Below are 17,695 nucleotides of genomic sequence, written 5' to 3'. Positions count from 1 at the left end.
CACAAACACAAGTCAGTTTATGTAAAAATTGGTGAAATCCAGTTTTGGAGATGACTGATAGTGACGGTTGGCCAGCAATATGGATGTATTTAATACCACTGAAAAGTAGGCTTAAAAAGCATTAAGATCATAATTTTTATATTGTGTATTTTACTACAATACAAATGTTACAATAAATAATAAATTGTAAAAAAAAATTGAAATTAGGCAAAGCACCTACCTATATAGTAAGGGATAAAATAAAATTATTTCCACCTAACTATATTATCATTCCTTGGGTGAACTCCATATTGATGGAGGAAAATATGTCTGGCTTTTCATTAAGTCTCTCTAAGCCATAAAGCTTTTCGAAGAAACAAAAGTGTGGAAAAGTCAATAAATAAATGGATTTTGATTGTTTTTATGAAGTAATTTTATAGGTGTGATTTTTTTGCCCGATACTTATAAATCGTACTAAAATAATAAAATACATCCATATATTCATATTTCGCATTTTATTTAAACTCCTTAGACAGTTTTCAAAGAAATTGATTTTTTAGTTTTTAGTATCTGTTTGTGTTTTCACCTGAGTCTTAAGAGCACAAAACTAGAAGTAGATATTACTAAAATTGGCAATTGGCTGCTGCTAAACATACTGTGATTCCTTTTTTTTTTTTTTTCTGTTTTCCTTCACTACAGTAATTCAACCGTCTTCCCAGAAGGCTATGATGTGGAACAATCATATCGCCAAGACTTCATCAGCAAAAGGTCTAGAGTAGAAATGTGCTTTATAACCCTATGTTACCCCTGAATGCATTGTAAATGTCAACTCTTTAGAAAAAAGAGCCCACGTGCCCAGAAATGCAGGCTCCCACATGCCTCCTCCGGTGCAGCCCACTGTGAGTGGGCGCGCGGGGCTGTAGGATCCACCCGCCTCGGGATCCACGGAGCTGGGTCCCCACCGCGCCCCGCAGACCCCACGGCCCTTCCGCTCTGCTCGGCCTCCACCACCCTGGCCTCGAGCTGCAGCCGTTCCAAGGGCAACGGCCATCCCTGTGGCTGGGCCGCCGGCTACGCAATGCTGTCTCTCTTGCTGATCCTCTCGGGCCTGGGCCAGCTGACCTCCGCGGGCCCACGTAAGTAAAGAGCCCTGCAGTAGAGGAGGCCGCCTTTCCGCTTTCGCCTTTGGCAAGGCCTAGAAGCGCAGGCCAGGCTGGGAAGGGGGCACCAGAACCGCTTACAAGTGTCGTACCCCAGGCTGCAGTGGGAAGTGGGGATGCCGAATGGGGTCTGGGAGCAGCAGCCCACACTTCTCCTACGCAGGGCGGAAGTCACCAAGCCCTGAAGTGTCCTTGGGCAGAGCTAGGGTAAACCTCCCACGCCTGGAGGAACCTCTTCCTGGAACTGGACTCTGTGTGTGTGTGTGTGTGTGTGTGTGTGTGTGTGTGTGTGTGATGGAAGTTTAAAGAGTGGATAAGAAAGGACGCTGTGACATTAATACACTGGGAATGCTCACATATGCTTTTCCTCATGCAGATTCTGAAACACCAGTTCTGCAAATTACAGTACCACAGAAGATCCAGACAAATACCAATGATGGCGATGTTTCAGAAACGCATGTAATTAAGAGATCACCTTTTAAAATTATGGTGTTTTGTTTTTTCTGGACTATATGGCCCCAATCAATTCATACATATACCTTTGTGAAATTTTGTTTGTGTTCTAATTTACCGTGCTAAGGAGTCATTTGGTCTGAATGACAGCAAGAGTTTGATATTTTTTTCATTTCTCAGTATATGAATGTTAGATAACTGTTTTAAAACAGAGATTCAGAAAAAGAATCCCCAAATTCCTATAACACGAAGGAACCATATTCAGTCTACTGGGTTCTTTTAGAAAATATGTACATTTAAATCTGTGTTATTATATAGTTGAGGTCATACTAATATTTACCAAGCAACATGTTTTTAACATGATAATATATAAAGACTATCTTCATGCCTATACATGTATATATAAATCCTTTGTAAAATGGAAGTAATGTCATCTGTCATCTGATTAGAGTAGGAAAGTAGGTATGTTGTAAAATTAAATTGAGGTAATACAGAGAATCCTGAATAAAGTGAATGTCCACACCAGTCTCTAAAAATAATAAATTTGTACTAAATGAATATTTAAACACACATGCACATGCACACATATATTTTTAATGATTATATATGACTGTAATTGACTTTTTCATTTATTTATAAATATTGGATTTACTTTTATGGTAATTAATATGGCTCTGTCATTTTTATGACTTCATGATATGTCATATGGATGTAACATATATCTTATCAAATTTTCAACTCGTAGATAGTTTCATAAAATTTCTTTGATAGTTGTTTATGTAGATCAATGGGCAAGCCATAACAACTTTTTGTAAACATTGCAGAATATCTTCCAGAAAAGTTGCATTACATTTGACTCTCATTAACAATGATATATATCTTTTTGACCTGTCACCAGGCTTTGTTCAATTTTCTCATTTCTGCTAACACACACAAACACACACATGCACACACCACTATGAGAGAGAAGCATTATTTTTTAAAGATGAAATATTCAAGTCACTAGGAACATTTAACAATTCTGAAGTTGTATAAATTTAATAAAATGCATTCAGCACCTAGAAAGTGAAAATTCATAGCTCTAGAGGAAATGGTCAAATCCATTTCCATACTGAGATCTTAAAATGTTTTCCTCAAATGTTGGTTGACAAATCATAAAAAAATTCATAAAGATAAAGAAAATTTGAACAACAAAAATATTTTTATCCAGTGGACATATATAGAACATGAACCCAGTGAAGTGAATGTATTGTTGCCTCCAGTTCTGATATGTTTTAGGACTCACTAGACTCTACAGTTTATCACACATGAATCCAAGAAACATTCACTGTGAGCTCCCTGTTTGGAAACACAATCTCTGTGTTCCTAAAGCATACTGAGTCTACCAACAAGAACTACAGGAGAAATTTTGGCTTTTGGAGAACTCAGCTGAAATGTTTCAGTGACTCTTTAAATAGTCAAGCAGGGCTTGTCAAAATAATTAGGCAAACACTGAGGAGGCTTCCTTGGCCAGGGACGTTTTGAGCTCTGAAAGCCCATTATAAATATCACTGCCTTTGTTTTGGACAAGAATCTGAAATATCCTGATGTGTAGGGATCCCCAGATCTAAAGATAGAGCTTTTCCAATCCAGCCGCAATTTAGCTCTATGCCACTGTAAGTAATGTATATTCTTCTGAAGAATATATAGAACAGTCAACAAAATTGACGGTAGTAAAGAAAGAAAATTAAAAATCAAATACTGGTAATATGAAACTAATTATATGGTAACAATCAATTAGGATAAAACTTAACAAGGAACTCAAAAATGCATTTAGAAATTTGTAGATGTACTTCTATATATTTCACAGGGTGAAGAAGAAATAAGTGATAATGGATATTACACAATACATGATGGACAAGAATAAATAAATTACATACAGAAATTTGACATGCACTTGAAAAGTGCATAGGAATATAACTAAAAATATATAAATAACCAATATTTTACCTGACAAACCTGTCATTCAGAAATGAGGGATAAAAAATATCCTGTACAAACAAAGGCTGAGGAAGTTTATTACCACTAGGCTTGCCTAATAAGAAATGCTAAAAGGAGTTATTTAAGCTAAAATGAAAGGAGGATAAATCATAAAAGGAGCACATATGAAAGTGTAATACCCACTGGCAAAGGTAAATATAAGTCAATTTCAAAATACTATAATACTGTAATAGTGGTGTATGAATCACTTATAACTCTAACATAAAGGTTAAAAGTCAAAAGTGTTAAAATAACTATCACTACCATAGTTTGTTAATGAATACAAAATATAAAAAGATGGAAAACTTGACATAGATAACATAAAATTATGCATATGTGTAGAAGTAATATTGCATAGTTTTTGTATGTGATTGAAGTTAAATTTCTAGTATCTTAAAATAACCTGATATGACTATATGTTTATGTAAGCCTCATGGGAAACCATGAAGCAAAAATCTACAGTAAATACACAAAAATTAAAGAGAAAATAATCAAGAGATACCACTGCAGGATAACATCAAATCACAGAGGAACACAGCAAGAGAGGAAAAATGCACAAAACAACATATAAAACAGCCAGAAAACTATGATCAAAATGGCAATAGTAAGTCTTCATGTCAATAATTACTCTAAATTTAAATGGACTATAAACTCTCCATTCAAAAGACATAGAGTGGCTGAATGGGTTAAAAGTATCCAAAGATTTGCTGCCTGAGAGAGACACACTTCAGCTTTAAGAACACGCAGGGGCTGAAAGTGAAGGGATAGAAAAGGATATTGCATGGAAATCAAAATTCAAAGAGGAAAGGAGTTTCTATGCTTTTATGAGACAAAAATAGACTGTAAGTCGAAAACCATAGCAAAAGGCAAAAAAGTCATAATGTAATCATAAAGGGGCCAGTTAACCAAGAAGATACAACAATTTAGTGTATATGCACCCAGCACAGAGCCCCCTAAATGTATAAAGCAAATTTAAACAGAATTGAAATGAGAAATAATATTAACAGAGGACTTCAGTACTCCAGTTTCAACCATGGATAGATTTATACAGCAGAAAATTAATAAGGAACATTTAGACTTAAACTGCACTTTAGACCAAATGGACCTAAAAGACCTCTATAAAACATTCCATCAAATAGAAACAGGGAAAAATAGAAAACTCCTAAATAAGTGGAAATTAAACAACACCTTCTTAAACAACCAATTGGTCAAAGAAGAAAACAAAGGGTAAAAAAGAAGAGGGTAGAATAACCGTAGAATAGAGCAACAAAACTAAGAGTTATATTTTTAAAAATATAAATAAAATTAGTAAACCTTTAACAATATTAGGAAAAGCAGAGGGCTCAAATATGCAATACCAGAAATAAAGAAGGAGACATTGCAATTGACATCACCAAGTAAAAGCATCATGCTATGAACAATTTTGCGCCAACAAACTGCATAACCTGGAAGAAATGGACAGCATCCTAGAAACAATCTACAAAGACTGAATAATAAAAAACAGAAAATCTGAGGAGATCAATAACAAGTTAAGACTGAATCAATAATCAAAAATCTCCTACAAAGAAAAGTCCAGGACCAGATGATTTAACTGGTGATTTCTACCAAACATTTTTTTAAAAAAAGAGTAAATAATAATTATTCTCAGAGTTTTCCAAAAAATGGAAGAGGAAGGAGCACTTCCAAACTTATTTCGTGAAGCCAGTATTACAATATTACTCTAATACCAAAGTTGGACTGAGATACTCCAAGATAAAAACATGAGCCAATATCCCTGGACAAAGATGCAAATATCCTCAATAAAATACTACCAAATTCAACAGCACAATAAAAGGACTGTATGTCATGATCAACTGGGATTTATTCCTGGGATTCAAGGATTGTTAAACATATGCAAATGAGTACATGTATATGCCACATTAAGCGAATAAAGGACAAAAATCATATAATCATCTCAATAGATAAAGAAAAGGCTTTAGACAAAATCCAGCATTCTTTTATGATAAAAATTCTCAACTAATTGGGTATAGAAAGAATGTACTTCAAAATAATACAGGCCATAAATGACAGGCCTACATCTAACATCATACCCAATATGGAAAAGCTGAAAGCTTTTCCTCTAATATCATGAAAACTACACTGGTGCCCAGTCTCACCACTACTGTTAAACATCGAACTTCATCTTAAAAAAAAAAAATTACCTGCTTGTAACGAAGGCCAAGTGGACCACTCCCAAAGGTAACTTGGAAGTGCATCCCCGACAGCAGTCCTCACTTCAACTCAGTCTTTAAAATTGTATTTTGTGCCTCAGTTTCTTCCTGTAGTTCTTTTGACCCCTCCTGGCCAGGGGCACTCAGTGTAGGCCCAGTGGAAGCCGGAATTCACATCCTCACCCAGGGGCCCACGGAGCCCCCCTTGCAAAACCTTCTCAAGGCTGGGCTAGGCCACCTTTTTGTGCATTCTCACGGTCCATCCCCTGTGCATTTCCACCAGGAGACTGGGTTATTGTAATCTCCAATATCCCTGTCTGCCACCCACACTGCACCTAGCGGGGCTGTGCCTTTTTCACTCTGCTATCTCCAGTACCCACTGCTTAGGGGGCCTTTGTGAGCATGTTCTGAAGCAAGAAAGGGAAGGTGGGGGGAGAACAGCCTGAAAATGGTAAAGAGATCAGGCCGGGCACAGTGGCCATGCCTCTAATCCCAGCAATTTGGGAGACCAATATGGGCAGATCACTTGAGGTCAGGAGTTTGAGACCAGCCTGGCCAACATGATGAAACCCCATCTCTGCTTAAAAAAAAAAAATAGCTGGGCGTGGTGGCATGCACCTGTAGTCTCAGCTACTCGGGAGACTGAGGCAGGAAAATCGCTTGAACCCCGGAGGCGGAGGTTGCAGTGAGGCAAGGTAGCACCCTTGCACTCCAGCCTGGGCAACAGAGTGAGACTTTGTCTCAAAAAAATAAATAAATAAAATAAAATAAACGTATATGTGGCTGCATTTCTTACACCCCACATTTATTCAAAGAAATCTGAGAACTGCCGATGCCTTGCTCTCAGGAAACAAGCTCAGGAAAACTAAATCGTTGCATGCTGTCAATGGTGGAGTGTGCAAGTGACAGGAGATGTGGTGCTTCCAATGAAGAGGCCAAGGGATGGGGACACTGGGAAAATCCCAAGCCAGGCCTGAACTGCCAACTACAGCCAAATGGAGTATTGCCTTCTCCAAACACAGATGGGTCTTGGATGGCAGCCACTGGTCTTAAGCAGGGAAGACCTAAGTCACCTCAAGTGTCCTGTGAGAGACCACAGTCTTTGCCAAGAGAGATGAAGTGCCCGTGCAGGCCCTGACGTAAAGCCCCTCGGTTAGGAAGTCCTTCTGACCTTCTTTTCTCGGATAGCCCTTCCTCTACAATTAGATGAGAGAAACTTGCCTCTTTGCGAGATAAGACTAACATTATCTTTGGACTTCACCATAGGTGGAAGTTGCACCAGAAGGGTTATTCAAGAAGATAAAATAAAATGCCTCCAAGTGAAATTGTCTATTATCAGATGACATGATCTTATACATAGAAAATCCTAAACATTCTATATGAAGAAAAGGTTAGAACGAAGACATGAATTCAGTAAAGTTGCAGTATGCAAAAACCAACATAAAACAGATCAGCTGTATTTTCACATACTAACAGTAAACTAGCTGAGGAATAAATTTTTTTAAAAATTTATTTATAATACCATCAAAAAGAATAAAATATTTAGCAAGAAATTTAACTATGGTGGTGAGAGACCTGTACACTGAAAACTACAAGCTATAAATTGATAAGAAAAATTGAAGAAGACAGAAACAAATAGAAAGATATCCCTTACTCATGGATTGGAAGAATTAATATTGTTAAAATGTGCATATTACCCAAAGCAGCCTCCAGATTCAATGCAGTGATGCAATGCCCACTGACGCTCTGATGGCATTTTTCATAGAAACAAAAAAAAACAAACTAAAATTCTCATGAAACCACAAAAGACTCAAAATAATTAAAACAATTCTGAGCAAAAAACCCTGATGCACCATCACACTTCTTCACTTCCAATTATATTACAATGAAATCACTACCTCATAAAGATATTTGCACTCTCATGTTCATTGGAACATTATTCACAACAGTCAAGATATGAAAATAACCAAAATGTCCATATACAGATGAATGGATAAATTGTGGTATGTATATATTTATATATGAAATAGAATATTATTCTGTCTTAAAAAAGAAGTAGATTCTACCATTACGATGACATGAAATCAGGTAAAGGACATTATGCTATGTGACATAAGCTAGACACAGAATGAAAAATTCTGCCTGATCTTACCTATATGTGGAATTTCAAAAATTTTCATACAAAAAAGCTTGGAGTAAACAATGGTTACCAGGGACTCGATGTGAGGAGGAGAGTGCGGGGGCAAATGTGAAAATATAGGTAAAAAGGTACAGAGTTGTAGTTATATAGGATGAAAACATCTAAGAAATCTAATGTACAAAAGAAGAAATGCAGTTAACAATATGATGTTTTATACTGGTAATTTGCCAATAAGTAGATTTTAGGTACTTTTACCACCAAAACAATAACAAGGAAAATATAAAAGAAAGTAACTATATTAGAATGATGTATATTTTAATTTGCTTGACTGCAAAAATCACTTATCTATTTCTATATCAAGATAAGACTATCAAAAACTTAAGTTGTATACTTTAAATATATACAATATACTAAAAGTAAATTATATTATATATCTATCATAATCAAAGAGTATGGCATTAATCTCTGGGTATATGGATAAAGAAAATGTAGATTGATAGATGATCGATCAATTGATCAATAAATAGACAACGGAAAGTATTCAGTTTTTAAAAAGAAGGAAATCCTGCCATCCATCATTTGTAGCAACCTGGTTGTACCTGGAGGACATTATGCTAAGTGAAATAAGCCAGACACACAAAGACAAATACTGCATTATCTCACTTATATGTCGTATCTTAAAAAAAGTCAAACATATAGTAACAGAAATTAGATGGTAGTCACCAGGGGTTGGAAGTGTGGATGAAAAGAGAAGATATTGGTCAAATATGTTTAAAATTTATTAATTTCTTATATAATCATATAATCTTATAACTCAAAGTTATAAGATTAATAAATTCAGAAGATCTAATGCACATCATGGTCATTACAGTTAATAATAATGTTTTGTTTACTTAAAATTTGCTAAGAATAGACCTCAAATGTCTCACCACAAATGATAAAATGGTAGCTATGTGAGGTGATGGATATAGTAATTTGATTGTTTTAATCATTTCACAATGTATATGTATGTTAAAACATCATATACATCTTATATACACTTTAAAAAAATACAAAACTTGTTTTTCAGTCATAGCTCAATAAAGTTGAAAAAAATAAAATTGCCTTAAACGGTTGTGGAAATGAAAGGGACTTTTATTATTGATAAAAATATTAATTTATCGTGAAGATATCACCATATTTAATCTTTTTGGAACACCATACTAAATGTATCCGAAACAAGAAACCTCCATTAAATGGAGGGGCTTCTAATTAAATGTGGGCTGTCCCAGAAAGTTGTGACTTTGTATAAGATGACTCTCTTGAGCTAAGGCAATAGCCAAAGTGGGTGGGGAGATGAGGATTGCCTGTGAGTAGTACCTCTGGCAGCTGGGCAATAATTATTTAACTCTTAACTGGGAACCTGTGCTGCATTATTTTATTTTCAATTTATTTTTGCTGAGAGCTGCAAAATAGAGCAAAGATAACAAAATTCAAGTTTCTTCAACTGTTTCTCAGCATTTCTAAACATAATCCCCATTTTAAATTCAAATCTTATAATAATACATGCTAATGATTAATAATCTGAGTTTTGAAATTTAGACTCCTTGTGTTTATTTAAATTACAATTAATTCTGTTATACATTCCAATTTTGATACATGCAGGATATAACTTACATTTGTATGAATAAATATATGTTTCAAGGAACTGTGATGTTTAACTTTTAAGAAGTTAGAATCTCTACCAATCACTTTCTCTCTGAATATTTTGCTACAGGCCACTTATTCCATCAAAATTGAGGGGAAACCATACACTTTCCTGCTTGAAAAACAGTAAGTTACCATTTTTTTCATTCATTATTTCTAGTGTCTTAAATTTTTACAATCACTACCCTAAATTGAGCTTAAATAAGAGACTGAATATTAGATTTATTTAACATTGTATATCTTCTCTGTGATTCATTTTAGTCATCAATTTCAGGTTGTCATTTTGAGAATATTTCAGGGAGGGGCTATGCCTTTTCCTAGGTTCCAGAAGGAAGGCAAGATGCAGCCGAATCTTTAGTAAACTTGCGAAGGACACTCACTGCTGTTTTATGACACTAAGAATTTTGGGGTTGTTTTTGCCAAAGTATAACATCAGGAAAACTAATGTAAATACATAAAATCTATTGTTACTTGTTAACAAATACTAACTAAGGTATATGAGCCATAAAATTACAGTTGAATCTAAAAGAAAACCCCTTTTGAAATCTGGCAGACCTACTTATTACTGTACATACATCTGTGTTTGTGATTTATTTTATTTTTTTATTTTTATTTTTTTTGAGACAGAGTCTCGTTCTGTCACCAGGCTGGAGCACAGTGGCATGATCTTGGCTTACTGCAACCTCCACCTCCTGGGTTTAAGCGATTCTCCTGCCTCAGCCTCCCAAGTAGCTGGGATTACAGGCACGCGCCACCACACCCAGATAATTTCTGTATTTTTAGTAGAGTCAGGGTTTCACCATGTTGGCCAGGATGGCCTCAATCTCTAGACCTCATGATCTGTCCACCTCGGCCTCCCAAAGTGCTAGGATTACAGGCATGAGCCACTGCACCCTGCCTATTTTATTTAATTTTATTTTATTTTTGAGACAGGGTCTCAGTCACCCAGGCTGGAGTGCAGTGGTGCAATCATAACTCACTGCAGCCTAGATTTCTTGAGCTCAAGCCATCCTCTCACCCTGGCCTCCCAAATAGCTAAGACTACAGGCACCTACCACAATGACCCACCAATTTATTTTTATTTTTATTTTTTAGTAGAGATGAGGGGTCTCCATATGTTGCCCTGGCTGGATTGCTCAAGCAATCCTCCAGGTTTGGCCTTCCAAAGTGCTGGGATAACAGGTGTGAGCCACTGCACCTGGCCCTAGCTGATTATTTTAAATTCATTAAAGCATCCACACGTTTTTCTGATTATACTGGTTATTTTTTTTTTATACTCACAAGATGCTATCAAAAAGCAGCAAGTTAATATAGAGATGTCCATTTCATTTTTAGATGTTTGTATTGAAAGTAAATTTTGTTTAATTTTATTATTCTGGAAGTTATTTTTTAATTAATGATATAATTACAATGAAGTCTCATTATTTTGATTGAATTAGGTCATTTTTACACCCACATTTCCTGGTGTATTTATACAATGAATCAGGAACATTGTATGCAGATTCTTCATTTTCAAAGGTAAGTTTTGGTTTCTGCCAAGTAAATTTACATTTTTTATGTGGTTAAGGTGCCCTTGTTGGGGAGAAAATGAATGCTTTATGGCCCACATAATTATTGAGAAAACAGATTACAAAATTAAATATAATGTGGCAATTACTATGAAAGCATATTGAATAGAACAACTACTTTTTTAAAAATCTGGAACTTAGGAATCATTTCTCCAAAAAGGACATTTAAAGTATGTATGTCTGAAAGTATTAGTAGGAGTTTTAGGGGGAAAAAGGTGTCTGAAGGAGCTAAGACACACTGAGAAGTTTCAACTGATACATGAGAGGGCCTGGGCAGTGGAGAAAACCGTAGACATCACCTTACAGAAAGACTCCAGGGAATTGGTGAGAGTGAGGATGCGAAAAAGTAGACAGCGTACCAAACCTTAATAGGTCCACATGTGAAACTGCGGAATTTGAGTTATATCAGAAAAACATTTTTTTTTTTTTTTTTTGAGACGAGGGCTCATTCTGTCACCCCAGTGCAATCTTGGCTCACTGCAACCTCTGCCTCCCAGACTCAGGTGATCCTCTCACCTCAGCCTCCCAAGTAGCTAGGACTATAGGTGCCAACACCACACCCGGATAATTTTTGTATTTTTAGTAGAGTCGGGGTTTCACCATGTTCCCCAGGCTGGTCTCAAGCTCCTGGGTTCAAGTAATCTGCCTGCCTTGGCCTCCTAAAGTGCTGGGATTACAGGCTGAAAGACATTAAAGAGTCAAGAAAGTTTTGAAATTATGTGAGAAAGTTCACTTTACCCTGTAAGATTTTTATTACACACTGTAAGGTATTTATTACTCTGTAAGACATTTATTCACGTGACTGGGAGGAACTGAAAGGCAATGACTGGTCACACTCTATTGCTATATTGGAACTGAGAGATGATGAAATCTACAGTATAGTAACTGGTAAACGATTTTCCCTCCCTACCAAATTACAATTAGAAGTCAGAAAAAATAAATAAATGAGACACCTGTTTTGAGACATGTGACAACAGGATGATTAGGAATTTTGTACCTGAGAGAATGTAAGCACAGGAGGTGAATTTCATGTTTAAGTTTGCCCCCTACTGTAGATAGTCTGGACCATAGCATCCAGACGTGGAACCAAGCAGAAATCTGAGACTTTGGAATTTAAGATTGCTGATTACTGTTGATTTTTAAGTTTTCTATATTTTGAATATGTCCTTTGTCAAACATATGCTTTGCAAACATTTTGTCCCTGTCTGTGATTTGTTTTACTTTTCAAATGGTCTCCCACTGATCAAAGAGTTTTATTTTTGTTGAGGGCTAATTTATCAAAATTTCTTGTTATGATTGGTTGTTTTCATGTCAAACCTACAGACTCTACGTAGTAGTAGTTTCTGAAGACTTTCTGGGTTTTTTTTAAGTTTATACTTTACATTTAATTCTTTATCTATTTTGAGGTAATTTTATATAAGGTGTGGAATTTGGATCAAAGTTCAGTCTTTTGACTAGATATATAATAATTACAACACTATATTTTTAAAAGGCTATATTTCTGCTTTGAATTGCTCTTTTAACTACTTTGTCAAAAAAATCCATCGATCTAGTGTGGATATATTTCTGGGTTGTTAACTACAGTGGTTTTTCCCACTTTATTATTCTTTTTTAAACTTTTTAAGCTATTCTATTCTACATATTTTGCTTTTTCATGTAAGATTTAGATAAAGCTACTCCATGTGCAAATAAAAAAAAAGCTTGCTAGGATTGTGATAGAAATTGTGTTAAATCTGTAGATCAATTTGGGGAGAACTGACATCTTTACTACGCTAAGTTTTCCAATCCAAAAACACAGTAAGTCTCTCTATTTATTTGGTCTTTTACGTATGTCTTTCACTAGTGTTTTTGTGATTTCAGCTTTCAGATCTTATGCATTTTTTAGGTTTATACCCAAGTATTTCATTTTATTGGACCAGTTGTAAATGATACTGTGTTTCAATTTTAGTTTCCACATGTATATTGTTCTTTTCTAGTGATGCAATTCATTTTTTGGGTTTCATCTACTATTCTACAATCTTGCTAAATTCACATATTAGTTCTAGAAGGGCTTTTTAATAGATGTCTTGAGATGTCCTACATAGACACGACTTTAACAAATATAGACAATTTTCTTTCTTCATTTTCAACCAGTATGTAAGTCTGCTTTTCATTTCTTTGCCTTGCCTCACTGTAATTTGGTAAAATGTCCAGGACCATGTTGAATAACCATAGTGAGGGCATTCTTTGATTATTCCCAGTTTCATGGAAAACATATTCAGTCTTTCATTGTGAAAAAATAATTTTGGCTTTAGGTTTTCTTATAGTCTCTGTATCAAGTTGAGAAAATTCTCCTCTGTTTCTAGCCTACTAAAAGTTTATTTTGTTCTTTTTGTTCATTAATGGCTATTTAGTTATAGAAAATGTTTTTTCTACATCAGTTGATAGGATTACAAGTTTTTCTTTTCTTTTTTAGCCTTTTGGCATGTTGGATTGAATTGATTTATTTTTAAATCTTGAAATAGTTTTGCATACCTAAAAAATTACAACCAAGTCCTGACATATATAATTATAATTCTTTTTACATATGACTTATTATCTTGAGGTTTCTCTCCTCAGTATTCGTGAGAGATATTGATCTGCAAGTTTTGTTTTGTACCGGCTTTGTTTGATTTTTGTATTAGGGTCATAATAATGTATGTATAAGGTCCTATAAAAGAAGCTGAGATTTGCTTTTTCTTCATCTATTAATTTCATCCTGTAAATTCTATTATTTATTATATAATATAGTGTATCACATTAACGGATTTTCTTATGTTGAACCACTGTTACATTCCAGAGATAAATCCCACCTGGTCATAGTGTAGGACACTTTTAATATGCTGTTGAATTCAGATGTTTTTGAGATTTTTTTCCGTCTATGTGCATCAGGGATATTGGCTTGTAGTTTTCTTTTCCTGTAATGATTTATGTGGCTTTGCTGTCTGGCCTCATAGAGTAAGTTTGGAAGTGTTTCCTCTTTCAGTTTTTTGCAAGAGTTTAAGAATGGTTGTTGTGGCATTAATTATTCTTTAAATGTTTGATAGAGTTCAACAGTAAAGTTCTCTGATCCTGCTCTTTTCTTTGTTGGTAGGTTTTGATTACTGATCTAATCTTCATTCTAGTTGTGAGTCCTTTTAAATTTTGTACTTCGTTATGATTCAATCTTGGCAATTTGTATGTTTCTAGAAATTTATCAATTTCTTTTGGATTATCCAGTTTGCTGACAGAAAATTGTTCATACTAGTCTCTTACATGATCCTTTTCTGTTTCTGTGGCATTAGTTGTAATGTCTCTGTTTTATTTCTGATTTTATTTATTCGCATCCTTTCTATTTTCTTAGCATAGCTAAGTTTGTCAATTTTCTTTTCAAAAAATGAACTTCTTTGCTTCTATATTGGTTTTTCTATTTTTATTTTGTTTATTTCTGTTCTAATCTTTGTTTTTTTAATTTTCTCTGCTAACTTGGGCCAGTTTTATCGTGTTTTTCTAGCTTCTTCAGGTAAACATATTTGAGATATGTCTTTTTTTTGATGTAGGCATATATTGCTATGAACTTTTCTCGTAGTATTGCTTTTCCTGCATCCATTTGTTTTAATATTTTTTGTTTACTTTTATTTTTATGCTTTCACTTATTTCAAGATATTTTCTAATTTCTGTTTTGATGTTTTTCTTTCAGCCAATAGTTATTCAATAGTGTGTTAATTTCAATATATGTTAATATTTTAGTTTGCCTTATACTATTTATTTTTAGCTTCATTCTATTGCATTAAGAAAAGACGCTTGTTATGATTTCAATCTTTTTAAAATTTTTAGATTTGTTTTTTAACCTAATATGTGATCTGTCTGGAAAAGATCCAAGATTACTTTAGAAGAAAGTACATTCTTCCGCTGTTCAATGAAATCCTTTACATGTTTGTTAGAACTATTTGGTTTATAGTAATATTCAAATCTTCTGTTTTCTTATTAATCTTCTCTTTGGATGCTCTATTCGTTGTTTAAAATAAGGTATTAAAGTCTCCTATTATTATAGTATTGGTGTCTATTTCTTCCTTCAGATTTATTTATTTATATGTTCTAATATTGAGTGTGTACATATTTATAAGTAATCTATCTTCTTCAGATATTGACCCTTTTATTATTATAAAATGTCATTTTTTCTCTTATGATGATTTATGTGTCAAAATCTATTTTCTTTGATATAAGTATACAAATCTCTGCCCCCTTTTGCTTACCATTTGCATGGAATTTATTTTTCCATCTCTTTACCTTCATCCTATATGTGTGATTAAGTCTCAAGTGAGTTTCTTATAGATTTTATAAGAAATCCATAATGATTTGTATAACATTCTTTTTGGCTTTTTTTTTTCTTTCAGCACTTTAAAAAAATATTTCATCCCACTCTCTTGTGGCCAGCAAGGTTTCTCCTTAAAAAAAAAAAAAATTCTGCTCATAGTCCTATGGAGTTTCCTTTGTATGCGACAAGTTGCTATTCTTTTGTAGTTTACAAAATTCTCTTTGTTTTTGATCTTTTAATGTTTGATTAAAATAGGTCTAGGTGTGGATATCTTTGGGTTTCCTGGCAAGAGAGTGACCCAAGTCTCTCTACCAGCTTTACTGAGTCTAGTTTTGCATCCTCCCAGCGTATATGTCTCTATATTAGTTTCTGATTACTCACAAAGGTAATTTTTCCATATAATGTTGCTGAATTGGTATGCTTGTGGGAGAAGAAGTGTCCTGGGATCAATCTGGCTGACCAAAATTTCAGTACTAATATTTTAAATATTATTTAAACCCCATTTTTTTTCTTTTTAAAGTATAAATTATAGATCTTCTGCTATTGTTTTACAAGTTGTTGAGACATCATACATTTTTCAGCCACTTGTCCTCTATTTTGCAGGTTGGGTATATGCGATTGCATTCTCCTTAAACCTGGTGATCCTATCCACTGTCATCTGTACTCCAGATTATAGAGCTTATTCAGTGTTTCACTTGTTTGTTTATTACATATTTCAGTTCTAATATTTTCATTTGTTCCCTTTTTGGCTTCTATTTATTTCCTAAGATTTTCTGTTATTTATTTCAAGAGAATTTGTCATTATTCATTAATGCAATTTTTATTACTTCTTTCAAATATTTTTTGATATCCTATGACTCATCTCAATGATGTCATCAGTTGATTTTCTTTCCTCATTCTTGTTGGGATATTCCTGGTCCTTGTTATAATGAATTATTTAGATTGTATCATTGACATTAGTCAAGACCCTTGACCTTATTTTAATATTCTATTTTAGAAGACAGTCATTCAGTTTGAGCTTTATTTTATTGGAGTCCACTGTCCCAATAATATTTTTTTCTTTACAATATTATTGTGTTGTGTTTCATTGTTCTGGCTGCATTGGACCTTCTGCTGCCTCTTAAGCGTTTAAGCTAGAGGTGTAAATCATACTTCCCTGGGCCAGGTAGTGTTTCCAGTTGAGGTGGGTAAGGAAAGATCCATAGGATGGAGAACATTTCTCCCGCCTTTTCTCTGCTACTAGATTTCAGTGTGCTTGATTCTATCTCTGCCGGTGACCCTGGTTGAAGATAGCTCCTATCTGGATGATCTTTTTTTACTTATAGTAGGGAGAAATGGGAAGTGACTCATGAGGATCATTTTCTCCTGCTGGGTGCACAGCCAGAAGCTATTGAGTCTGGATTACTCTCTACTGCTGGAGAGAGGTTGGGACCTGGGTTGCCTTCTACCTCTTTGTGAGGGGCTTATAGATTCAGGTCCTGCTGGCACCACCAGAAGTGCAGGTGACTGCTGCCGTTGCTTGACACGGAGCAGGATATGGATTTCCCTGCCTGAGTTTGTTAGTCTTGATGGTGGAGTGTAACAGGCACATTGCTGTAAATGTGTGTTTGGGTAGGATTGATTGGTCCACCTGGGCTCTGATAACTGCTACTAGGGGTAGATTTGGCCTGCCAGTGTCAGCAAGTGGGAATAGAGATTATGCCTCGTTTTGAGAAAAAGTGTATGTTACTGATGAAAATGTTTAGGAGCTAATAACATAGCAGAAAAGAACTTAGAGAAAGAGATTGTAGATTGATATGGAGATTCAATACCTGATAAATAATGATGATAATGGTTAAATATGAATGCTTGACAATATATAGGAAGTAAAGATAAAAGCTAGGACTTTGTTTCCAAATCATATATGAATATATCTTTCTATATTCCTTTTTAGGGTCATTGCTTTTACCAAGGATATGCTGCAGACATTCCAAAATCAGTTGTGGCACTACGCACCTGTTCTGGACTCAGGTAATGGTGTATTCCAGATATGTACATTGAGATTTTATGTGAGCCTTTCATTTCCAGAAACTTCTTGAAGGGTAGAATAAATATAGAGAAATATAAACTTTATTTTCTTAAATACTTTTCTTTTTTACTTATTCTTTTTATCTTTTTTTCTATTC

The 17,695-nt window shown here is 34.7% G+C and overlaps 1 protein-coding gene across 2 annotated transcripts in view; it reads left to right on the top strand.

Moving 5' to 3' along the window:
• Positions 1-937: 937 nt before the first annotated feature.
• Positions 938-17,695, top strand: part of LOC100433654 (A disintegrin and metallopeptidase domain 3-like) — a 76,524-nt gene continuing 59,766 nt past the window's right edge. The window contains exons 1-5 of one of the 2 annotated variants that reach the window (XM_024251136.3): positions 938-1,115; positions 1,516-1,598; positions 9,718-9,773; positions 11,087-11,165; positions 17,464-17,540. In XM_024251136.3, coding sequence (XP_024106904.3) covers positions 1,058-1,115; positions 1,516-1,598; positions 9,718-9,773; positions 11,087-11,165; positions 17,464-17,540 — 353 coding nt within the window. In that variant the 5' untranslated portion in view covers positions 938-1,057. Of the gene's footprint in view, positions 1,116-1,515; positions 1,599-4,040; positions 4,216-9,717; positions 9,774-11,086; positions 11,166-17,463; positions 17,541-17,695 lie in introns of those variants that run through there. The other variant, XM_054561495.2, reaches the window with a different exon arrangement.

This window comes from Pongo abelii, chromosome 7 (genome assembly GCF_028885655.2).
Source record: "Pongo abelii isolate AG06213 chromosome 7, NHGRI_mPonAbe1-v2.0_pri, whole genome shotgun sequence".
NCBI lineage: Eukaryota > Metazoa > Chordata > Mammalia > Primates > Hominidae > Pongo > Pongo abelii.
This window is presented reverse-complemented; position numbering and strand designations above follow the sequence as displayed.